Below are 26551 nucleotides of genomic sequence, written 5' to 3'. Positions count from 1 at the left end.
TCTATCGCTCCGTGGCTGAGTTAGTCGGTCTCAGGCGTAATAGTAAGGTTTTCCTCACCAGAAACTGAGGTTTTTTCTTCCAGCAAACAGGCAAATCGACCAGAGAACGCACGCAATTTACAGACAAAATAAATATTGGTAGATTTAATCATTTACAGGGGACCCTAATATCATAATTTGGCTTTGTTCCATCTATCGCTTGTTTATTTCCAAAATATCAATATAAAAGAACGAAAGAGACGTTAGGGTACAGTGTATAACATTCAATCTCCATTGGAGTTATTCTTCCTTCTTAGTTAAATTTAAATGGTCGGCTTCCTTGACCAAAGATTTTCCAAATCCACTTGGAATAAGGACATCCGGTTCTTCTTGTTGACATCGATTCAATGAAACAGCCTTTCCTCTGACATGCGTATGTTTGTGAAGATAGCTTTTTATGTAGAAATCGATGAACAGAACGAAGAAATTGGTCATTGAGAGAGTGAACCACAAACTGTAGATGGGTGGCACACCGCAATCTCGAAATAGTAAAATCTGTAGATAGTAGAGAATCATTAAGAATAGCTGGACCTGTCAAAAAATAATAAAATAATAATAAGAAATTTAATACAGTATGTAAGTCAGAAATCAGCTTCATTATGCATACATAAAGAGTACGCCTGCCTGTTATGAATGAAATTCAAATGAAACCACAGCTTAACACGCATGCTCGTATAAACACTTACAATTTGAAGCATTGTGAGATAATTCTTCCAGTACAAATACTTCTTTACAGATTCACCTAGCGCAGCCAGTGCATAGTATAAATACATGAACACGTGTACAAAGCTATTAAGTACAACAACAATCAAAGAGGATCCACCTTTAAAAAATAAAACAAAAAACATAAATTAATGCATCAGCAAAACACTCGTTGTGCATAGATGGATAATACATTACTGTAATATTAATTTCGATTTACTCTAATATATCGCACACAATAAGGTAATTCAGCAATCTTTGAACAAGATTCAATTTAAAACTGAGCATCAAGTATTTTAATATACAGAAAAAAATATATATGGGCTAAAAAGAATCAAATCTTTTTATTCTTTTTAGCACACTTATCAAACAACAGATTTATGAGATGGTAATGTCATTGTCTTAGCCCGAGTAGTCAAAGACTTGACATCAAATTCTGAACAAATTCTAGAGAAATGACTTTGGGTATATCAACGATTGTTCGCCAAAGAGACAGTATACGTTGTATACGCATGTGTGGACATGTGTTTTTGTAAAGGGCGGCTCCTTGAACGTCAGTTCATCTCCACCTCGTATCTCTGTGAAGATTAGTATCACTACAAACGGGCCAGATGTGCGTGACGTAGGTTTGTGTGTATAATGTGTGTGTTCTGTTGTTCTGTTCTGGCCACTTAGCTACCGAGAAGCATCAGTCACCTGGACAGATGATTCTGGGTACTCGTCCACACCACGGGAAGGTGGGCCAGTCCCAACAATGCTCGTGATGTCTCAATTCGAGACTGTGACCCAACTGATGTTGCCAAATGGTGGGTCAGATTCCTCTGAGGTGGGCCTCCACAGGGGAAAATGGGGGAAGGAAGGAGAGAGGGGTTCCCGCTGCGTATTAAGAAAAAAAGGAGGTTCCTGTAGTGTATTAAAAAATAATAATAAATAATAATAATAAAAATAAGGGGTTCCCCTGGGGTATTAAAAAAAAAAAAGAGAGAGAGAGAGATTTTTTCTCACCCACTCTTTTTAATACGCCACAAAGTGAAAAAAACAAGTTGAGATTTATTCATTTACAGCAAAATCTATTGTTTTATAAAATGGTGAGGGCACAGCCAGACAGTTCGTCGTAAACATCAAATTGAATGTCAAGTTGGGTTCGGGCCAGAGTAACTGCTGTCATCTGAGGCAGTACCAGTCTTCTCATAAAAGCTTCTTTTGCAAAAGACTGCAGCGCTCGGTAGATATCTACATCCTGCACCAACACTGACTCTTGACCAGTGAAAAGATTAGGCACTGCTTCCCTAAGCCTGGCCCTAGAATCCGTATAGTTTGGGCATGAATGCAATACATGTTGACAGTCTTCAACCTCTCCACACTGACATAGATCTGTTGTTGACAACCTAAATTTATATAATTTCATGTTCATCGAGCTGTGACCAGTCAGCAAGTATGAAGTAAACAGATCCATACAGAACCAGACATTCATCTTCTTGTCCATCAATGTGTAGGCCTCGGGGAAGAATTTTTTCGTAACACAGACAACTGATGAAGTGTCCCATCTAGATTGCCAAAGGGTTATTAGTTCATTCCAAATTCTTTTAGGTTCATGTTTGACATCCGAGTCTAAATTAATTGTGATTCCAAAGAGTTCTGAGGGAATTGTACGTTTTAGTCTGTAGGTCAATCCTCTGTAGATCACGTGTAGGTCGAGAGGCAGAAAACCCGACAGGACCTGAAGTGCGGTCGTTGAGACTGTGCGGCACGCTTTCAGAACACTTAGGAACATTATTGTCTGAAGTGTCATCAATTTAGCTTTGAATTATACAATTGTGACCATATAGAACCATGTGCCTGCAGCATAGGCCACCAGAGGGACAAACACAGCTGTATAGTAGAGCCTCATGGATCGTCTGGAGAGGCCCCACTCATTTCGAGAAACTCTAACTACAGCATTGGCAAAGCGTTTAAATTTTGGACCAAGGCTTAACAAATGTGCCCTAAAATTCAATTTATGGTCAATAATAACACCCAACAATTTAGTTTCGGTGACTATAGCGATTTGAGCATTACCAATTTTAGACGCAGGTGGATGCCGGATGTCAGGTTTACCCCCAAGGACCATGATCTTGGTCTTGGAAGGACTTATCTTCAATTTATTTTCGTGGGTCCAAATCTGTAGGTCTTCTAGGACTATTCTAGCTCTATACGCAGAGCGTTATATTTCAGGCGCGTTAGAAAATAGTAATAAATTATGCTTTATAACAAAAAACGAGAAAAAATCAATTACTTTCATGTGCGAACAGGGAAATTTTAGTTTCTGCGCATCTACCACGTAGCCCCTTCATTTTACCAACCAGCGAATGGCAGCGAAAATTGTTTTTTTTTATATATAGTACTTAGAACTCTTCATGGGTTGAAGGAGATGAGGGGGTGGGGTCATGCCGGAAAGTTTGCTGATCAATCTGATCGTTGTATAATTTTGTTATACACACCTGGAATATACTTAAGGGCGAAAAACACCAGCAGCATGGCAATTGAGTGATGACTCACATGAAGATGACTGATTTGAGAACTCTTCTTTCGTAAAACGAAGAACACCTGTAAAAACAAACGCAGATTAACTAAAAGTAGCAATAAATTTCCAGTTTGTTTAGAGCTTAATAAACTTAAAAATGCTTAGTAAAAAATTACTGGAAACAGTTTGTCAAAATTCTCCACCAGATAAGTTTCGTCCTAGAAGCAACTTGAACAACACAAAACGCAAGTGTACCTTCGATTCTCATGTTGTTTGCCAGCCATGAAGAGTCTGACGAAACATAATCACAGATTCCTACTAGTCCAGGAATCCTTGATGGTCTTGTGCTGAGAATCTTGGGGATTTTTCTGGATGGAAATTGGTTCGAAGTTACTCACTGGGTCCTTTGGTCGTCTTCTGTATATCAATAAAATATTAAACTGCTTAAAGCGCGTTTGGGAAGGTTCGAGATTGCAATGAGTGATTGAAAAAAAAATAAAGAAAACTATTTTCTGAAATACTGTTGCTATGCGGTCAGATGTTGAAAGATTTGAGAATGACAGCAGAGGAGGTCAGGAAACCCTCAGCCCAAAGAGTATATTCTTTGATTCTGAAGAGTTCCCATTGTACAGGAGATGAGTGAATGCATCTGCAGTTCACAAAGGGAAATCAAAAGGCAACATGAGGACAATTACAGCCCAGAACTGTTAACTTAATTTCTGTTCCAGGGAAAATAATTGAGTCACTGGTTAAAGAAGTAATGCAAGAGCATCTGGAGAGATTGCAATTATACTGCAGTCAGAGCACGAATTTCTTAAAGGACGATCTTGTCTGACAAATTGGATGGATTACTATAACACAGTAGCAAAGGAACTGGATGCAAAAAATAATTTTAACATCATATACTAGGATTTCAGAAAACATTTTGATAATGTTGCACACGTAAAAGACTGCTGTACGAATTGGAGCAGAGTGGTATTAAGGGCAAGTTGCTGCTATGGATAAAGGTAGGGCTGGGTAGGAGAATAAAGAGTGATTATCAAAGGGCACTGCTCTTTTTGCACAAATGTTATTAGCCTGAACTCAAAATTAAAGGCTGGACCCTTTACTGTTTACAATATACACTGAGTGATAACCGAATTATGACCACCCCTATGAAAACTGAATGTAACCCGTTGACCACGTGAGGTACGAGATTGTGGAGTTAGTCGACCTACATAGCATAGATAAGGTGTCAGTGGTTCAGTAGGTAGTAAAATTCCGAGCGTGATTGGTAAAGGGGAAGGATTAATCGGATTTTGATAAAGGACAGATTGTGGGTGCACGACGAGCTGGTGTCTCGATTTCTCAAACGGCTGAACTGGTGGGGTATTCGAGAGCCACCGTAGTTAAAGTGTACCAGGACTGGCGTAAAAATGATCAAACAACGATCAGACGACAAAACTGCAAAGGTCAGCGAAAGGCTGTTAGAGGTGAGTGTCGGGAACTCGTACAGGCGAACAGGCGCACCACTGTTGAAGAGTTCACTGTCCAATACAACTTGGGCCAACCCGGAACAATATCTGGCATGACCAAGCATCGCACGCTCGCACGTATGGGCTATACCAGCAGACGACCCCTACGGCATCCTCTCCTAACCAAGGTTCAAAGGTTCAAAGTTCGACTGGTGCAAAGAGCATGCAAGTTGGACGTTAGAAGACTGGAAGAAGGTGTGATGGTCGGATGAGTCACGTTATTTTCTCCACACCGTGGATGGTAGTGTACGGATTTGGCGTCAGCAACATGAGGTTCTTGTTCCATCATGCACGGTATCAAAAGTGCAGGCCGGTGGAAGCGGTTGTATGGTGTGGGGCATATTTCACTGGCAGGAACTTGGACCCCTGGTGCATGTGGATCAACGTATCAGTGGTCTCCGCAATCGTCAACTGCTTGCTAACTGTGTACACCCCGCTGTTTTACACTTTTTTCCCGAATGGCGATGGTATCTTCCAAGATGACAATGCGCCTAGCCATCGGGCACTGGTTGTGTAGGAATGCTCTGAGGAACACAGTTCTGACTTCCAGCATATCGATTGGCCTCCGAACTTCCCGATATGAATCCCATAGAGCAATTGTGGGACACTATGGAAAGACATATCAGGCGCCTGAGTACACCAATCACCTCCATTGCTGACCGAACGCTTGCGACATCTTGTTGAATCAATGCCATGTCGGATAGCTGTTGTACTGAGGACAAAAGGAGGACCTACGAAGTATTAGGTGGGTGGTCATAATTCAGTGATCACTCAGTGTATATAATTAATATCGTTGAAGGCGTATGCCTTAATATCTAAGGTTCCAGGTCATAAAGTTGCCAGGGTGGTTAGGGAAAGTAACTGGGATATGCTACTGCAGGAAGATCTAAACAAATTAGGCAGACGGGCTGGGAAGTAGCAAATCGCGTTTCACAGCGACCAATGCAAGGCACGTATTGAATATGGGTAGCAGTAATGCCAGAATAGCATACCAACTGTGCGGTACCTCACTGAGGAAAGGGAAGAATGAAAAGAGCTGGTAGAATTGTGTCATCAGATATGAAGTTCTCTGATCAGTGCATATTGGCTCCTAGGATAGTTTATTGGATTTGTTAATGATAAGCAGGAATAGGATCCTTGGTGTTCCCTTTGTACAAGCCCATGTTAGGCCACACCTTGAGTGCTGCATACAGGTCTAAAGTCCTCATTTTAGGAAGGATATTGATTTGTTGAAACTTTGCAGAGAAGAGAAACGAGCTTAGTTGGTGAACGTTATATGAAAGGAACGTGCACGAGGTCGTGAACGTTAAATGGAAGTACCATTAAATGGATTACTGGGGAGAATCAGACACTTGCTGTTGGTAATGTCGATCGCGTATGTAGAACGCATGCCAACTTTCATTGTAAGTCAACTGCCTCCATAACGTTCCCCAACCTCGTGCACGTGCTTCACTGTCTAATACCTGACCACACCCAGCATCATTTACTGTTCCATTCTAACGTTTTTTGTATATTAATATCAGTTGAAGAAGGGACCCATCCCGGCATAGTATGTATATTCGTAAATAGTTTAGTGTATTGTAAATATTTTAAATATTTGTATAGTTTATAAATATTTTAAAAAGTTTTATAGTTTGTAAATATTTTAGTTAAATATTTAAGTGCTGCTCTTTCAGATGCAACAATAATCCTCATAGATTATGGAACCCGAAGCAACAGACCTTTTCCTAAGTGACCTATGTGAATAAAGGTAAATAATTATGTAGTGATATTTATTCGACCTTGAGAATGCCGCGTGGTGGGGTAGCCAATGGGAGAAGAGAGATGTGGGTCACGTGGTACCAGTGGGGGGGTAATTACGTCATTACAAATACACAGGTATATAATTACATAAGTCATATTCTGATTAGATATCGATCAGTACCTTTCACACAGGTATGTCTTTTCCGTAGAAAAGATTTGACTTTCTCTGTCATACCTCTATATTTTAGGTAGAAAAGCATGTGCGCGGGTTGGAGAGCAATGCGAGCAGGGTGCGGAGCCCCCTAATTATTATTATTATAATGATTTTAACAAACAGTAAAAATGAAGTTCACTAATTATCACGTACTTACTGTATCTAGTAGTTCTAATAACTTGGACATAAAATATATCCAGACAATGTCAGCCTCCTGAAATTAGAATCACAAGTCAGTGCATTAGAATCATTTCAAAAAAAAATTTGAATAAAACAATATTTATATAGATCATTAACAGCAACAATATATATATTGTTGCTGTTAATGTTAACAGGACTCTATCCTGTTAACATTACTCTACCCCTCTGTGTATACAGTTAGCGCAGTAGGTAGGATCGCTGTTCTATCCACACCCGATGAAAAAGATTTGAGTTCGGGTCCCTTTCATGAAGTGAGGAATTTTTATGGTCCTTTTTCACAACGTGGCTGAGTTAATCGGTCTCAGGAGAGGGCAGAATGTTTTTTCTCTCCCAAAAACACTCGGGTTTGACGTCCAAAAAACAGAAAATAGACCTCGGAACACACGCATTGTACGGACAGCGCATTAGCATTAGCATTAGTAGAGGCATTTGATGCAAGAAAGCAAGCTTATTCAGCATCAGCCAAAAAAATAAATAAATAAATAAATAAATAAAAAAATACCCACTTCCACTTCACCCCTCTGTTCGTTCGAAATACCTGTCCAGCTGAACCTTAAACTTATTTAGGCTATCAACTTCCACGACAAGGGATGGAAGTCTGTTCCACCTACCAACCACCCGCTGGCTAAAGGCAAATTTCCGCACATCTATCCTACCTCTGTCTTTCCTCAATTTGAATTTATGCCCTCTCAGGTGATTATTCTGAGCGAGAGGAAGAATCCCATCAGCATTGAGCATGCTTAAACCATTCAAGGCTTTGTACACCTCTATCAGATCACCTCGCTGGTGCCTAGTCTCCAGACACTATAATTTGCAAAACTTAAGCCTTTCTTCGTAAGAGCACCCCTTTGTTCCATTCACTAATCTTGTTGCCCTTCTCTGTACTCGTTCCAGCAGCTCTACATCCTTCTTGAAATGAGGCCTCCAGACCTGTATACAGTACTCTAGGTGTTGCCTGACCATTGCCTTATACAAGGGAATAATCACATCCTTATCCCTGCTAGAAAAATTCCTATATATCATCGACAACACACCATGAGATACTCTTGCAGCCCGTCTGCACTGCTCAGAAAACTTCATATCTGCTTGCACAACCACCCTCAGGTCCCTTTCATTCTCTACGACTGCCAGTGTAGTACCACAGAGTTGATACGTTGCTCTGGGGTTGCTGTTTCCCATATATAGTACTTTACATTTGCCAATGTTAAACTTCATTTGCGACCCCTCAGCCCATCTGCCCAACCTTTCCAGATCCTGTTGCAGCAGCATAGTGTCAGTAGTGTCCTTGACAACCCTGCCAACCTTCGTATCGTCTGCAAACTTGGACATTAAGCTTAATATTCCATCATCAATATCATTTATAAATACAGAAAACAATAATGGACCCAATACTGAACACTGAGGGACTCCACTAATAACATTAGTCCACGATGAGGAGTGTCCATTGATTACCACCCTCTGTCTTCTTCCCCTCAACCACCCCTTTATCCATAGCAGCAATTTGCCTCCAATGCCACACTGCTCCAATTTGTGTAGCAGTCTTTCATGTGCAACAGTATTAAAAGCCTTTCTAAGATCCAAGTATATAATATCAAAGTTATTCCCTGCATCCAGTTCTTTTGTGACTGCATCATAGTATCCAATCAAATTGGTCAGGCAAGACTTCCCCTTAACAAAACCATGCTGTGTCTGAGCTATAACTGAAGTCTTGTCTAGATGATCCTGCAGTGCTTCTTTAACCAGTGCTTCCATTAATTTTTCCGGGAATAGAAGTTAAACTAACAGGTCTATAATTACTTGTGTCGCCTTTTGATCCTCCTTTGTGAATTGGGGTCACATTTGCACATCGCCAGTCTATGGGTACCTCCGCTGAGTCCAAGGAAGCTCTCATAATTATGGCTAAGGGTTTGCTTACTTCCTTTGCTGCCTCCTTTAATATAACTGGATAGATCCCATCCACCCCGGGTGCCTTTCTTGTGTTCATCTTCAACAATTTCTCCTCCACTTTACTCTCAGTTATTACAAGATTCTCTAGCTTACTGCCAGAGTTGAATACACCTCTGGCATTCCCCTCGCTGAATGTGTGAATGTCAATGCAAAATATTCATTTAGTTTGTTAGCTACCTGAGCAGGATCATCAACAGTTGACCCATCGATATCAAGTGGACCAATCTGATTCATCCCCTTCCTTCTAGAGTTAACATAAGTAAAGAACTCTTTGCTGTTTTTCTTTGCATCCCTTGCCAAGGATTTCTCGTAATCTTCCTTCGCCTGCCTAACCTCCTTTGTAACTTGGTTACAGATCAACTTGTCTCTATCATAGGCTTCTGTGTCACGTGTTAATTTGTATGTATCCCATGCATTTTTCTTCTGTGCCACATGTCTCATTAGTTCATCTGACATCCATTTTGGCCTAAACCTTGAACAATATTTCTTAGTTGGTATGTACAGCCTAGTAGCTTCCAAGATAAGTTCTTTGAATGCTTCCCATTTTGAATTTGCTGTTGGTAACATCATCAGTTGATCCCACTGTATAGAATTTAAATACTGTCTCAGACCATCATAGTCGCCTTTACGAAAGCAATTACCCATCCCTTTACCCCTAATGGTAGTTACCTCTTTGAGTAAATCCCACTTCAGCACACTGTGATCACTGCCACCTAGTGGTTCATTTATCTGCAGATTCCTAATGCATGAAGAATCACTCCTGATAATCAGATCAAGAGTATTACTCCCTCTAGTTGCCTCATGAACATGCTGATGTAGAAAACAATCATCCAATAAATCCACAAAAGCCTTGCTAGTGCGTGAGTAACCAGCCCCCAAATTCCAGTCAATATCTGGAAAATTAAAATCCCCCATTATAAGACTCTCTGAATTACTGGCCCACTGCATTTCCCTGTACAGTTTCTTATTATACTCATCAGAGTCATTAGGCCTATAGCACACTCCTCTTCTCAATTTTGATCTCCCAATGTTTATGTCACACCAAACTGACTCGACACTGCACTGTCCAGCGATGTTGACTGGCTTCACTTCCTTGGATTTTATGTATTTCGTAACTAATAGCATAACCCCTCCTCCCTTCCTATTCTTTCTGTAGACGTTGTACTCCCCAAATTCCAGTTCTGCATTCCTTATATCTGTGTGATACCATGTCTCTGATATCCCAACAATATCTGCCTTTGATGTTTTGAGCAATACCTCAAATTCATCAAATTTATTTACCAAACTCCTAGCATTGGTGTACACGCAGGTATACACGCACCTGTTTCTATTCTTAGCTACCCTAACACAACCCATGTGTTTACTTGTACCCCAATGACTCCCGGCAGTCTCTGAAATATCCTGCATCTTATTTTCAAGGCTGCTGGTCATTCCAATTGAAGCAGTGCAAGAATCACTTTCACCTCTGCCAGTGGCTACTGTTAATCTATTAGTCGTTGTATCCCCCAAGCTAGCAGTTTTCCGACCCACCTAACAATGCCTCGATAGCATCAGCAAACACTCTTGCACCCCTTCTACTTAAGTGTACCCCATCCCTGTAGAAGCAGTCTCTCCTGTTAACAAGTACAGACCAGGCTGAAAAAAATTCTACCCCTTGAGCCTTGCACAATCTTTCCAGGGCCGAATTGATCGACAGGGCTCTCATCATATACTCCCTCCTATCGTGTCTGGGCAGAATTGCAGACACTTTCAAATTCAACCCTACTTCACGGCTTTTTTTCTACAGTGACCTGTACTTGTTAAGTAATTCCACCGGTTTCCTACTCTTAATATCATTAGTGCCAACGTGTACAACTATATCACCTTTTGTGCCCTTAAATACGGAAATATACGGAACAATATGGTCTTATTCGCTGATGCTCCTAAAAAACCCTACCCGTGTGTACAGGATGAATTTTTGTACTGAAAATCTTTTTATTTTAAAACTTAAATCAAGTTTTAAAATAAAAAGTTTTTTTAAAACTTAAATAGGCTTTAAACAAAATGAACCAACTTTCCGGTTTTTTTCTCAACTTTCAACCAAAGAAAATGGAAATTAGTAATGAATAACTTAAGAAGGCCTGAATGAAAGAAATGATTGTAGTCTAGCTAAAGAAATAAAACCTATTGAAAGATTGACTAGTGTGTAAAATTTAAGGACAGTCAGGTTTTCACCTGTAGCTTCTCATAGGAGTAGCCTGGATATGGGAAAGCATACGAAGGGAACCTCGTGAGGTACAGAAATGATGAAGGAAACAACGGAAACAAAACGGTACAGAGGGACTTTATTCAAAAATTGCAACAGAGCACTGGCTGCCATGATACAGATGCATCACTGCCAAAGATGGAACAAAAGGAAGAGGTGGTCCTCAGTAGGAGATATGACCACACCTAATTTCGATTCAGGCTTTGCACCGTCGGTCCATACTTTAAACAATGTTGTTGATAAGTTCTTGCGGTAACATCGTCCATTCCTCTGTCAGCGCTATCTTCATCTGGTGAATATTTTTTGGTGGGTGTGGATGTGCCGCTAAGTGTGTCTCCCCAGAGCATCCCATTTGTGTTTGATGGGATTTAGATCGAAAAACGGGCAGGCCAATCCATACGAACAATTTCCTCACTTTCCAAAAGCATATCAACAGCTGCAGTGCGATGGGATGTGGCGTTATCATCCATAAACAGGAACTCGGCGCCAATGGCACATTGGAACATACTCACGTTGGGAAGGATTACCTCAGTACAGTAGAGTCGTCTGCACAGTTAGCACAGTGGTATCGTCAGCGTGCTCCCCACGCCCTGTGGTAAAGGCCCGGGTTCGGATCCCGTTGATGACACGAGGAACTTTAATGGGCTTTTTTCCCTCCATGGCTGAGTTAGTGGGTCTCAGGGGTAGATAGCAAGGTTTTTTCCCCAGAAATTGGGGTCTTTTGGTTCAGTAAAAAAGGCAAATCGACCAGAGCTCACACGCAATTTACAGACAAATAAATATATGGGTAGCTGTAAGAAATTACGAGTGGCCCTAATATAATAATTTGAATTTGAGTAGTAGTAGAAGTAGTAGTAGTGGCATGAGATGCAAGAAAGCAAGTGTATGAGCTTATGCAGCATCAGCCAAAAAAAAAAAAAAAAAAAAAAAAAAAAAATCACACCATTCCCTCCAAATGCCTGTCCACTTCCTCCTGAAATTTATTCAACCTATCAACTTCCACAACGACAGATGGAAGTTTGTTCCAGCAATTAACCACCCGCTGGCTAAAGGCAAATTTCCGCACATCTATTCTACATCTGTCTTTTCTTAATTCGAATTTATGTCCCCATAGGTTCGTAATCTGAACAAGTGGAAGGACCCCATCAGAATTCAGCGTGCTCAACCCATTCAAGGCCTTATATACCTCAATCAGATCACCGCGCAGGTGCCTAATCTCCAGCCACTGCAATTTGCAGAACTTAAGCCTCTCTTGGTAAGAGGATCCCTTCATTCCCCTCACCAATCTTGTTGCCCTTATCTGTACACGCTCAAGTAAATCTACATCCTTCCTAAAATGAGGTCTCCAGAACTGTACGCAGTACTCAAGGCGTGGCCTGACCATTGCCTTATACAGAGGGACAATCACCTCCTTTTCCCTGCTAGCAAAATTCCTATATATCATTGACAAAGCCCCATGACTTGCCCTCGCAGCCTGTCTGCATTGCTCAGAAAACTTCATATCTGCCTGCACAATTACTCCCAGGTCTTTTTCATTTTCTACCACCTTAAGTGTAGTACCACACAGTTGGTACGTTTCTCTGGGGTTACTTCTACCCATATGCAGTACTTTGCATTTGTCAAGGTTAAACTTCAGTTGCCACTTCTTAGCCCATCTGCCCAAATTATCTAGATCCTGTTGCAGTAGCACACTGCCATTACTGTCATTAACAACCCTACCAACCTTTGTATCATCTGCAAACTTCGACATTAAGCCTGATATACCTTCATCAATATCATTGATAAATATATAAAACAACAGTGGACCTAACACCGAACCCTGTGGGACTCCACTAATAACATTAGTCCACGAAGAGCAGCACCCATTGATTACCACCCTCTGTCTTCTCCCACTTAACCATCCTTTTATCCATTGTAGCAACTTACCCTTAATACCATTCTGCTCCAATTTGTACAATAGTCTTCCATGCGCAACAGTGTCAAAAGCTTTCCTGAAATCCAAATATATGATATCAATTATTTTTTGCATACAGTTCCTTTGTAACCACATCATAATAACCAATCAAATTTGTCAGACAAGACTTTCCCTTAACAAACCCATGCTGTGTCTGAATTATTGCTGCAGTCTTGTCCAGATGATCCTGCAATGCATCTTTAACCAGCGACTCCATTATTTTACCCGGAACAGAAGTTAAACTAACTGGTCTGTATTTACTCGTGTCACCCTTTGATCCCCCTTTGTGAACTGGGGATACATTCCGCCGGTAAGTATTGTGCATCGGTTACAGTACCGCCTTCCAGTATCTGCAGCTGTGTACGTCCATCGAACACGTGTGTGTGTGTCCTGGTATCAAGGGTGGCCCCTAGGCATAACCCATCTCCACCTAGTGGATCTGTATTGAATGTAGGACCTCTGCAAAGGAGCAGCCAATACCTGTGCAGCTGCTATCTGGTGCCTGTCCCCAGGCGCGAGTAGCCAGACCTGGTTTTTTTTTAAACCTTTTACATGCCAAAGTGCACGAAATCCCGCACCCACTGGAGGTAGTGCAATACCAGTGGGTGCCCGCTATCCCGCTCACAGGCTGCCCAGGCCTAGAGCCAGCAAAAAAAAAAAAAAAAAAAAACAAGGCTGGAGCTCCAAAAACCCATTGAAGTCACACAGCCAAGACAAACATTTGTAAAGAGACCTGCAGTTATCAGTAGCATTATACATCAGTTATCCTATTAAGTTTAGCATTAACAAGGAAATAAACTGTTAACATTGATCACTATTTACATTACAGTGAGATTTACCACTCTCTCTGTTTGACAGTTCTAGCAACAGAATTTGAAAATTATTTACAGTCGGTTTTACAGCAACATAAGTTGTTACTTACCAATAGTTACATATAAATTTACATTTACATATAAATATTTAAGTTACATATAAATATTACAATTCTTCGAGGTTAGCTTCCTAATAATTTAGGCCAGTTTATACACAAAGCTTCTTGTAATCCCATCCAGCATCACTTAGAGGAGAAAGGGGTCTACCTGTCATTTCCTGTTGCGTTGATGGCTATCTTCCGATATGTTCTTCCCAAAAGTGAGTTAATCTGGATCATTATGACACCACAGTAGAGTTTCTAGCCGCAAGTCTTTTCTTGAAAACTGCCGCAGAGAACTGTTGAAATGTAGTGAAGACATCAGAATTTTCGATGAGCAAAAGTACATTATTTTCTGAGAGATTATTTATTTTACTCAGCAGTACCTGTCTTTCATTCGAATAATCGTTACATTCAAAGAGAACGTGCTGCCATGTCTCAGATGCTCCGCAGTGACAGAAAGGGTCAGGCTCAAGGCTCCTTTCGAAAAGTTTAGCCCTGAGCGATCCGTGGCCAGTCATTAAATATGATGTAGTCATGCTAGGCACAAACCATTTTGAGACTGTGGGTAATGATGCGAATTCAACATTTGAAATGTATCTTCGTGTGACTTCACCATGTTCACTTTCAGCCCATCTTTGCTGCCAAACAGCGGTGAGTTCCTTCCAGAGTCTTCGTTTTTCCTCTTTTATTCTGTTCGTAGGGTCTGTTACAATATTGAAAATATTTACAGAAATTCCTTTTTTGAGATTGTAGATCATACCCCTGTAGGAGATATAAAGGTCCAGAGGCAGGGTTCCTGCTAGAACTTGTAGGGCATTATTCGACACCGTCCGAGGAGCTTGTAGAAGTGTGAGCAACACCGAACGCTGTAATGAAAGAAGTTTAGTCCTGATCTTAGTTTTTGAGACCCTCCAGAACCAAACACCTGCTGCGTACGCAGCAATTGGTAGGAAGATAGTCTTATAGTATAAAGATAACGTCTTTTTGCTGAGGCCCCATTCTTTTCTGGAAATCCTTGCGATTCCAGCCGTGAAGTTTTTAATTTTCTCAGAAATTTTGGATACGTGAGTATGAAAGTTTAGTTTGTCATCTATTGTAAGTCCCAAGTACTTGGTGCTGGATACGTAGGGGATTTGTGAGCCATTTAGGATAACTCTGGGAGGTCTGCCATAATTGAATTGCTTTCGAAAAACCATGAAATTTGTTTTTGTAGGGGAAATTTTGAGCTTATTTAGATTCGCCCAGTTGGATAAATCATCCAATATTGTTTGGATCTTTTGTTCCAAGATTGTTCTTGACATTCCAGTAACGCCAACCGCCAAGTCGTCTGCATATGCAATTTTTTTGCAATCTCCATTTTTCTTTGTCAGCCATTGGTCTAAGACCGCATTCCAGAGGAGAGGCCCCAGGACTGAACCCTGCGGGCACCCTCGGGAAGCAGTCGTGCTGTAAGTCAGGTGTTTGGCACAAACCTTGATCTGTCTGTCTTGAAAGTATGATCTCATAATTTGGTAGATATGATTATCACACATGGCTGAACGTAGCGACCCGAGGGCGCTCTCCCACCATAGGGAGTCGAATGCGCCCTCGAAGTCCACGAACACCACCAAGACATACTTACTGTGAGAATCCTGGATGTATTTCAGAAGAGAAATTATAGCATCTTCGGTCGAGTGACCCTTTTTGAATCCGTGTTGATGATCTGAGCACAATTGCTTGTCCGATAACATGCTTGCAATTCTGGGAGAAATTAATCTCTCAAAAAGTTTCCCTAAGTTAGCCAGGAGGGATATTGGTCTGTACGCCCTTGGGTTTGTTTTGACTTTTCCAGGTTTATATAAAATTTTCAGTAGAGCTAGTTTCCAGGGTTTGGGAAAAAGTCCTTCGAGGAAGCATTTATTGTACATATTCAGTAGTATATTGGGAAACAGTTTAAAAAATTTCACAATTACCAAATTCTCTAGCACGTCCATCGAACATAATGGACCAAATTCTTTACGTCACGTCCATCGAACATAACGCTTCCCCAGACGAGAACACCTCGGCCCCATATCGATCCCTTTCAGTGATGTTAGCTGGTGATACCGTGTGCCAACCTCTCGCCAGATTAGTTGACGTCCAGAATCGCTGCTGAGACTGAATCTATGCTCTTCAGTAAAGAGTACCTTAAGTAAAAATTTTGTGGTTGTAACCTTTAGAAATAGTGTTGGTCCTTAAGTTTTGCACACGAGTGTAAATCAGTATTATTAAAGTTTAAAAAATGTTCAAATGAACATAATCTGTGAGACAGAGAGAGAGAGAGAGAGAGATAATCTTTTATTACCCTTCATGGCCATAAAGCCAGGGGCTTACAGTTTCCCAAACTTGGGAAACTTGAGACGTCTGTTGATCAGAGAAATGAAAGGATTCCGGTGAAAGACAAGTTTCTTTAAGTTACAGTTTACGTCATGGGCCAAAAGCATATAGTAAATACAATGAGTGGACAGAAATCATGGGATACCTACCTAGCAACAGGTAGACCCAACTTTCGCCCGGATAAGGGAAGTCACACAGCGAGGCATTGAGTCCACTAATTCAGAAAAGCGTTCCACGGGTATTTCCATCCATGCTTGCTGCACCGCTGTCCATAATTCCTTCACATTCCTGGGTGGAGGATCCAAAGCTCGAACGGACCTTTCCACAGCATCCCAAATATACTCCACAGGATTCATATCCAGTGAACGGGGAGGTGATTCCATGGTGGTAAAATCTACGAACTGCTCTTCGAACCATGTTCAAGAACCAACTTGAACACTGATCTATGGGGTGGCCATTGTCCTTCTGGAAGAGTCCATTGCCCTGTGAGTGCACGATGACCATGAAGGGATCAGATGGTCTGGAAGGATGGACTGCAAGGATGGACGCTGTACTTGTTACTTCTAACAGTACTTGTTAGCAGTAACTCAACATTTGCCTTGGAAGCATCCGCTAGAATAGTCCTACTAGACCTACAGAATTGGACTCACGAAAATAAATTAAAGGCAAATCCATCCAAGTCCAAAATCATGGTTTTTATGGCTAAACTTGACGTCTGGCGTCCACCTACAAGTAAAATTGGCAATGCTCAAAACCCTTAAGCCACAGAAACTAAATTGCTGGATGTTATTATCGACCATAAATTGAATTTTATGGGGAATTAGTCAAGCCTTGGTGCAAAATTTAAACGCTTTTCCAATGCTATAGTTAGAGTTTCTCGAAATGAGTGTGCCTCTCTAGACGATCCTTGAAACTATTATACTGTTGTGCTTGTCTCTATTGTATCTTATACTGCACGGGCATGGATCCATAGGGACAAAATTGTAAACTTCAAAGATAAATTGATGACACTTCAGAGAATAATGTTCCTAAGTGTTCTGAAAGCGTGCCGCAGAGTCTCAATGGCCGCACTTCAGGTCCTGACGGGTTCTCTGCCTCTCGACATACACGTGATTTACAAAGGATTGAGTTATAGACTAAAACGTAAAATTCCCTCAGAACTCTTTGGAATCATAATTGATTTAAACTCGGATGTCAAACATGAACCTAAAATAATTTGGAATGAACTAATAACCCTTTGGCAATCTAGATGGGACACTTCATCAGTTGGCTGTGTTTCGAGAAAATTCTTCCCCGAGGTCTGCACATTGACGAACAAGAAGATGAATGTCTGGTTCAGTATGGATATGTTGACTTCGTACTTGCTGACTGGTCACGGCTCGATGAACATGAAATTATATAAATTTAGGTTGTCAACAACAGAGCTATGGCAGTGTGGAGAGGTTGAAGACTGGCAACATGTACTGTATTCGTGTCCTAACTATACGGATTTTAGTGCCAGGCTTAAGGAAGCAGTGCCTAATCTTTCCACCGGTCAAGAGTCAGTGTTGGTGCAAGATGCTGATAATTACCAAGCGCTGCAATCTTTTTCAAAAGAAGCCTTTATGAGAAGAGTGATACTGTCTCAGGTGACAGCATTTATTAGCGCCTCTGGCCAGAACCCAACTTGACCTGAAATTTGGTGTTTAGGACTAAATGGTTGGCTGTGTATCTTCATCTCTTTATAGGAAAATTGATTTTACTGTTGTTTGTCACCACTGGTTACAAATGGTGTCCACTTTGAGTACATTTTGTGTATATATTTGTTTAGTAAGTTTTCTTGTAATTAAGTGATTGGTAATTCTTACTGATATGTTTATGAAAATAATGCGTAAAATGCTGCGCAGAGCAACTTTGAGTGAGAGTTGCGGTTTTTGGTGAGAATTTGATTACCTTAATTCTCTATTGAATAATTGCTAGAATTATGTTTTATTTATGGATTTTGGCTAAGTTTGCTATAAACTATATGTGTAAGTGTTTTAGAAGTCAGAGGCTTGCTGGGCTATGGTGGTTATTGTTGAATTGGTTCGGTTTCAGAGTTCTCCTGCGCTAAGGTTTAATTATATTTATTGGGCTATTCTTGATTGAACATTATCTAATCGTTAACTTGAATGTGTTAAAATTATTGTTAATAAGAAATAGATTTTTGAATTGTAAATTATTTTGAAGAATGAATATTTGTTAATCCGGAGTGATAATTGTTTAGTTATATAGTTAATATGTAGTGGTTGAGCAAAACTCAACCTTTTTTTCTCCTCCTGGATTGGCCACCAGGAGCCACTTCTGTTTCTTTTTTTTTAATACCATGGAACTTCTTTTTTTTCCCTCCTCTGGACTGGGCCTCTAGGGCGGCCATTTCTAGAATCTTGTATGTGACCTTTTTTGGTAACGTCACGTGGGTCAGAGTCTCGAATTGAGACAGCAGGAGCACTATTGTCATTGGCCCACCTTCCCGTCGTGTGGAAGAGTAACCTGGATCATTTTTCTGGCCACTCGGCTACCCAGAAGCCATGTGGCCAGAACACAAAACAGACCACACACAAACCCACATTACTCACATATCTGGCTCTTTTGCAGTGGTACTGGTCTTCACAGAGATACGAAGCATTTCAGTCTAGGTGCCACACTTTACAAAAACACATGCCCACATGTCATCCCATTAATCCCAAAGCACCGCAGAGCTCGTCGAAACTGGTGCTATGAACATGTGACTTGGAGCCGTGACAAATGGGGTACAGCCCTGTTCTCTGATGACTCCTATTTTATCCTAAAAACACATTCGAGACGTTATTTCATCTGGAAACAAGAAAAAATGCAGTACCATCCCTCCAACGTCAGAGAAATAAACTCATAATATGGAGGCAGTGTTCTCGTGTGGGCAGAATAATGATCAACAGCTGCACCCCTCTTCATGTTTTTGATAGGGGAACTGTAACTGCGCATAGGTACCAAGAACCGATCCTCGAAACCATGTGCAACTTTTTTAGAGGTTCGGTTGGTCCAGGTTTTCTTTTCAAGCACGAAAACACCACTGCACATAGAGCTCAAGTGGTGGAGGAATATCTTGAAAGTGAAGATATCCAACGACTGCCCTGGCCATCTCAATCAGCAGACTTAAATCCGATCGAACATGTGTGGGACGCCCTTGGGCGTTTTCGCATTTCATGCTGACAGCCAACTCCTTGGTCACTTGGTGAGTGCCAGTGGAAAAATTGGATTAGTTGCCACAGAACCTTATAGCACTGTTATATCGAGCATGGTACACCATTTGTCAGGCCTGTTCAGCCGCTGAGGAGATCATACATCGTACTGATATCCAGTGACTATATTTTCGAGAATCTTGTATCAACCTTTGAATTGTGACCTTTTTTTTGAAATTCTTATTCGACTCCTATAAATGTCCCTTATGCCTGTCCGAAGTTTCTCGCTGTCTTCCCATTTCATGGTTATTCTATGATTCACTGCCCTACCAAATTTTGTGCCCCTTCATCACCAACTGCAAGAGTTACACTACGTTTTCTACGAGATCTATTAATTTTGTTTAGCAGTGTACTAAAAAGTGTACTTTTCAGTACACTGCTCACCAAAAAAACAAAATTATTTCTTTCATATCATGAAAATTTCTGTAGATGCACAAAAAATGGTTACCTAATTGAAACGAGAGAATCCTTTACAACGATAAGAAATAGAACTAGTATTGCACGTAGGATTCATTTTAAACTCAGTGTTTGGCTAAGATGTTGAAGATATTCCTTGAATTAACATAAATAGAAGAAAATGTTACCAACGTAGTATAATGAGGGCGTCGTGTACTATTTTATTTAAAAAAAAAAACAATTGGAGTTTGTTTTATTTAAAACAAAACAAAAAAAAAACAATAATATAAAAACTAACTTACCCTCTTAGCAATTATCAGATTAGAATCGATTGGAAGGCACGCTAGATGATGGGTCCGTCTCAAAAGTAGTTGCAAAACCTGTAAGACGGTTATTGAATATTTAAAGAAAAACTCTTTAATTACATACCCAAACTTATGTACCAAACTGGAACATTTTACATTTAATAAACTAAATATTCCTTCAATGAGGGTGGTAATAATAATTCTCCTTAGCATTCATTTTATAAAATATGTAGAAGTAACCCATAAGATTTATACGACGCCTTGCAATAACAGGAGTCCTGGAGCCTGAAACCCTGACGACTGATGGGCAAACCAGCACCGTACCAAGAAAACATTTCTGAAACTAGAAGAAATAAACCCAAATGGAAAACCAAAGCGTGTAAAATGAACATCATCCAAATAACAGCCTTTCAGTGGTGCCTTGAGCTTCGGAACCAAAAAGAAGTCTCAAGGTGCTAAGTCAGGTGAGCACGGTGGGTGGTAGAGTACGCAGACGTTTTTGTTAGTCAAAAACTCCCAAACAATAAGAGCCTTCTTATCTGGTGCGTTGTCCTGCAAGAGGAACCAACTGCCATCTTCTTCATACTGAAGCCCTACATGACGGATACTTTGCCATAAACATTCCAAAGCGCCCGCATATTAGCAGTAATACTTTCTTCGGCCATTGGGACGAACTCTTTTTTGCACGATTCCACTGCTATTTTAGAACGTAAAGGGCATGGTTTTCATTTTTGACCTTTCTTCACGAACTTTTTTGGCATTGGGAGAGTTTAACAACTTCCACTCCGCATTTTGTTGCTTCGTTGCTGGGTCGTACTGAAAAAATCACGTCTCATCACCCATAACGATCGAATTCATGAAGTAGGGATTGCTTTCAGCGGCTTCAATGAATTCTCTTCAGTGATCAAATTGTGCCAGTCGTTGACTATTTGTTAACGAATATGGAAAAAACCGCGCACAGACCTTCGTTTTCTTCAAATCTAGTATTATTTTTAGTGGAATGGTTTCCTTAATATTGCGCAGATGTTATTAACCCATTCGGAGTGTTGCACGTTGGTCATTGGAAATGATTTCCCGCATTTAATCAACTCTGGCTTTCGAGCCGCCTTTGCTGGGCCTGGACGTTTTTCGAGTTCCAATGATTCGCTTCCATAAGCGAAACGTTTATGTTACTCGAACATACGTGCACGAGACAGACCGTCTCACCAAAACTTGATGTTTGATCTCTGTTCCATTGTCCCTCGACAACACAGAGAGAGGCGATACGTGCAGTTCAGCTCACACTACCTTCTGAAATCTTTGCAATTTCCCTGACCTTGACTGCGGTGTTCGAGGAACAACCACTCTTTCATTTCATGTTTACTTCTAGTAGATGGCACCACTAGAACTCGTCTCGTAACATGTCGCATTTTCCAATTGCCATACTTCATTTAACGCATATGCGATTCATTAACAATCGATAGTATTTTGAAACACGCAATGTTAGCAGCACCTTACAGAGCCGCACATTATGCAAATTATTCATTCCTATAAAAACACAGATTGCGACTACATCACACTTCATTCCCGTTTTTTGGTTCACTCAGTGGGTTAGCCATATTTCCAGTACTCAGGATGGCAAGTCATCGTCTTTTAGATGATTCTTTGAGATGGCGGGCTATTGGACGATTTGAACCCTGGCATTCGCAGGCAGAATTAGCACATAGGCTTAATGTGTCACGCAGTTTTGTCTCGGCACTATTGAATTGTTTCGTGCCTAAACTTCACAACAAATCCAGCTAACACCACAAAGGCAGAGAACACACGGAAATGATTATACACACTGGAAGAGACCAAGTATCTCAGGAATGGCGACTACACTGGAATTGATCTCCGATCTTCCTTCCACTGGGTTGGAACTCTTCATCCCGGTTGTGACCACACGCAGCTTCGCTACCACCACGCCAATTGGCGATTTGAACCTGGTACCATAACCTGGTTCACTTTAAATCCCCTCTCCCAAGGCAAGGAGGGGTGGAGACAGGCTTCTGGCTCTGCCCCCAACCCTGCCTCTCACTCTTTCACCTGGTGGGGCTTGTCCGCACTGACCTTTTGGAGTTGCCTTCCCTATCACTTTAAATCCCCTTTCCCAGAAGGGAAAGGTGATTTAAAGAGGATGTATTTATCCAGTTTTTAGATGCAGAGGAAACAATATTTGTAATGTGCTTATTCCAAGAGAGATTAGAAGTCAGGGTAATAGCCGATAGAGATGTATCATCTTGCATTAGAAATCGGAGTGTATTCGAAGAGAAGCATAGAAGCAAAAGAATCCTTTTGCGAGATATATGAGAGGTCTGAGTTTTAGAAGGATTGAAATCAACTAAGTTATCTTTGTCCACTGTACAATTATCTGGAGATCAGCATTTAAGGAATTGGTAGCGGATAATCCAGTAATTAAGCTGTTTGTGCATGGCAAAGTTTCTTAAACTGGAAAGTGGAATGCAATGTGCTATCATCAGCAAAACTATGGATGGGATTTGCGGTCAATGGAAGAAGTTTGTTTAATATACAAGACGAAAGAATGGGAGAAAGAATTGAACCTTGTAGAATACCACTATTAGTGGAAAAGTAAGAACACAGAGATCCATCTGCCATCACCCGCAGTGAGCCGTGAGAGAGAAAAATGTATACCCAATTACAGAAATGTTGGCAAACCATAAGATGGAAGCTTATTTAGAAGACCATTATGCCAAACACGATCAATAGTCTTTAAAATGTCAAGAGTAACTTGAATTTAACCAAACTTTTCCACTGAATTTGTCCCTAGATGGGTAATATAAGGCAGAATATCGGCAGTGGATGGACACTGACGGAATCCATACTGGCGAACGTTGATCAGATGGAAGGTTTCTACATAGTTTAAGAGTTGGCTGTTAATTGATTTCTCCATTACTTTAAAAAGAGTAGTAGTAGGTGCAACGGGACTATAATCCGATGGAAGTAATTTTACATCCTTTTTAGGAACTGGCTGGATATGAGCAAATTTCCAAGCAGAAGGAAATGAAAAAAGGTGACAACGAACAGGAGTACAGCTTTTGAGAAATACCCTCAGTACACGAAGCTTACCTGGCATCAAGATTAATCAAAGCGCTTCTGGCGTCCTTTAGACACAAGACCATAGAAGGCATTGAATGGAGTGTACTGTGAACAGTCGGAACACTATATGTACAATTATAAATTTAACTGCCTGTACGTTTCAAGCATTGCCACAAGAAATCGTTATCACAACGACTTGAGGAACAGCGTTACAATGAGGTGCCAGATATGACGTTTAACCAAGTGAATATCCGAAATTAATATTCCATTGGCTTGTTGTATTTAAAATAAAAGAATGGTCCAGTAAGCATTACCTTGAAGATTGCATTTCACATCCATAAACCTATCTTGTAATCCATTAACTAGAAAAGCACCTTTAGTATTTGTCCAATTATATGTTGCCTGGAAGATTGAGAATACTCACCTCGACAAAGATGTATCCATTCAGAAGGGCTATGATAATATTATATGTGATGACTACACCTCTCAGATCCATGGGCTTCCGTTCCTCCATCCATCTTGGTCCAATGAGTTTGACAAACACCAGATAGGCTATAGCAATACCGCAAACGGTGTTTGGGCAACTCATTAAAAACCAGTCAGCTGTGGTTGGGTCGTCTAAGAAGGATAGAACAAAACATATTTCAGAAACAAATCACAACCAACAATTATATTAAATGTATTTATTAAAAGTGCAGAGACATCGGGATATTTATGAGGTCAGTTTAGGAATGTACGCTCAGTCCTTTTTGATGGAAAGGAAAAATGTAAAGGTGTCTGCGTGCGTGTGCTTGTGCATGTTTGGGCCCCGGTGTCTGATTAAGCAATTCTCTTCTGTACGCAGTTTGAACAAAGAAGTTTTACAACTGTTTACCACAAAAAAAGCAAAGCATTTAACTAAGTTAATGTTTAATAAATAAATTTTTCAATCATATTTTTCTCTTTATAGCGCAGTAATGTTTTGCATATTTACTGTCCTTCGCCTCAATTTTGATAAGATCTAAGTCAACCTCATCTCAACTAGAGGGAGTTTTTTTAGTCGTTTTCTCTTTTGCCAAGTTAGTCATCCTCGAGTGAGGGTTGTGTGGTTTCTGCTCAAGTTTTAATATTTGATACGGTTCATCGGCCTAAAAGACTCGCCTGGTGCAAAGAGCATGCAAGTTGGATGTTAGAAGACTGGAAGAAGGTGTGCTGGTCGGATGAGTCACGTTATTTACTTCACACCGCAGATGGTCGTGTACGGATTTGGCATCAACTACATGAGGGTCTTCATCCATCATGCATGGCGTCAAAAGTGCAGGCCGATGGAGGCGATTGTATGGTGTGGGGCATATTTCACTGGCAAGAACTTGGACCCTTGGTATGTGGAACAACGTATCACTGGTTTCCGCTATCGTCAACTGCTTGCTGAATGTGTACACCCCACTATGTTACATTTTTTCCGATGGTGTCTTCCAAGATGACAATGCGCCGAGCCACCGGGCATTTCATGCGCAGGAATAGTTTGGGGAACACAGTTCTGACTTCCAGCATATCGATTGGCCTCCGAACTCCTCCAATATCAGTCCCATAGAGCGCTTGTGGGACACTATGGAAAGGCATATCAGGCGTCTGGATACACCAATCCCCTCCATACTTGCATTGCTGACCGCATTACACACAGTTTGGTTGGCCATACCTCTCGAACGCTTCCGATATTTTGTTGAATCAATGCCACGACGGGTAGCTGCTGTAATGAGGGGAAAAGGAGGACCTACGAAGTATTGGTCATAATTCAGTGATCACTTTGTGTATATATATACAGTAAATTCTAATACCTTTCGTGTTTCGAGTTTCATAATAAACAGGGTAACTCAACCCAGTTAAGGATTAAATGTCGGTTGCATTGGAACTGGTAGACGCACTGTTCTGGATGACTTAAGAGGTCACAAAAGCCTCCAAAGAGGTTGAACTTCGTCCATTTAGAAGATAAATATTTTTTCAATACAAATAACTAACAAATTTGGAAATTTTATTTTCGGAGTCTTCAACTTCCTTAATTTATGACCTGTATGTGTTGCAAAGCATTTGTCACGTATACTGATCTCAATTACTGGAACTCATATTGTATGTCTTCATGTCTTTCACTGGGTCAGCAACCATTTGACCCTAGCGAAAAAGATGGATGAGTACAATGAGATAATTAGATACTTACTTTTCAGTCTGTTGTTAAAAAAAAAAAGAAATCATTTCACTTCATCAATAAAAATCGAACTCGCCTAAAATGTAACACTCAGCGTGTATTAACTAACTTGTTTCAAGAACTACACTCACTGCACAAAAGTTTGGCGTTATCAAATAACGTGACGTACGTTAAGAAAATGTAACTTGTCACATTGTATGATCAAAAGTCCTTTGGCATCACATAAATACTGTTCTCTTTCCTGGGGATTATTAATCAATCCGATTACAGGAAAGACAGATGATCTTCCCGTTTTTCAGAAAGGTTCAAGCACGTTCAGCAGGAGCCAGAGTTGAGAAACAAAGAGAATGACTGGTGTGTCGAAAGCAGAACAATAAAATGAGTGGAAGACTAATTCTAATAGGAAGAAATGATACTGAAAGTATGCAAAAATCGCTCTAAAAATCGAAAGATTTCACTGGAGTGGTGCTGCCAACACCAAGACTGGTCTGTAGAAGAGTAGAAAAATGTCATGTGGTCTGAGGAGTCTCGGTTTACACTTTTCACGACTATTAGGGTGGAAGTGTGGCATGAAACGCATGATGCCATGGACCCAGACTATCTGTGTCCATCACACAAACGGTTGAAGGTAGTATCATGGTACGTGGTGTGTTCGGACTGGGTGCCATGTGGGATTCAGGATGAATAAGAAAAGGGACCTGATGGTGTAGACAATATCTATCCCAAATGTTATCTCTGACGCCCTGAAATCAGAGATGGGTTGTATTGAAAGATTGAGTATGATTCCCGTGATAGAACATTGCGTGATGAATCTTCTTTCCACTCGAATGAAAGTTTCAGTTATTAAATAAATAACCAAACAAACTAGTAGCTTCCCAAATAACACCAAAACAAAAAAAGAGAGTTTTTAAATATGAAACTACTTACTGGTCCTCCCAAAAATCCAGTCGTACACACTTGTGGAATTCTGCAGACAACCTTTGGCTATGTTGAACTGATCTACACCTTTTCCACCAGAGAACAT

At 40.7% G+C, this 26551-nt stretch overlaps 1 protein-coding gene across 1 annotated transcript; it reads right to left on the bottom strand.

Moving 5' to 3' along the window:
- Positions 1-279: 279 nt before the first annotated feature.
- LOC150091677 (very long chain fatty acid elongase 7-like) lies at positions 280-26551 on the bottom strand. The gene is made up of 7 exons (XM_090369234.1): positions 26455-26551; positions 23770-23963; positions 20268-20345; positions 6873-6929; positions 3222-3327; positions 726-862; positions 280-570 (listed from the first exon to the last, which is right to left on the bottom strand). The coding sequence occupies exons 1-7, from the start codon at positions 26549-26551 to the stop codon at positions 280-282; spliced, it is 960 nt and encodes a 319-aa protein (XP_090225360.1).

This window comes from Mastigoproctus giganteus, chromosome 1, assembly GCF_048544385.1.
Source record: "Mastigoproctus giganteus isolate SK-2022 chromosome 1, ASM4854438v1, whole genome shotgun sequence".
NCBI classification, from domain to species: Eukaryota; Metazoa; Arthropoda; class Arachnida; order Uropygi; family Thelyphonidae; genus Mastigoproctus; species Mastigoproctus giganteus.
The sequence above is the reverse complement of the archived record's forward strand: the minus strand, read 5'-3'. Positions and strand labels throughout refer to the sequence as shown.

Coding starts and splice junctions, on each gene's coding strand:
- LOC150091677 (XM_090369234.1), bottom strand. CDS start 26,551: ATGTTCTCTGGTGGAAAAGGTGTAGATCAGTTCAACATAGCCAAAGGT. Junction 863..3,221: donor CGCCCTTAAGTATATTCCAG/GTGTGTATAACA, acceptor TATTTTTTAAAG/GTGGATCCTCTTTGATTGTT. Junction 571..725: donor ATCTCACAATGCTTCAAATT/GTAAGTGTTTAT, acceptor ATTTTTTGACAG/GTCCAGCTATTCTTAATGAT.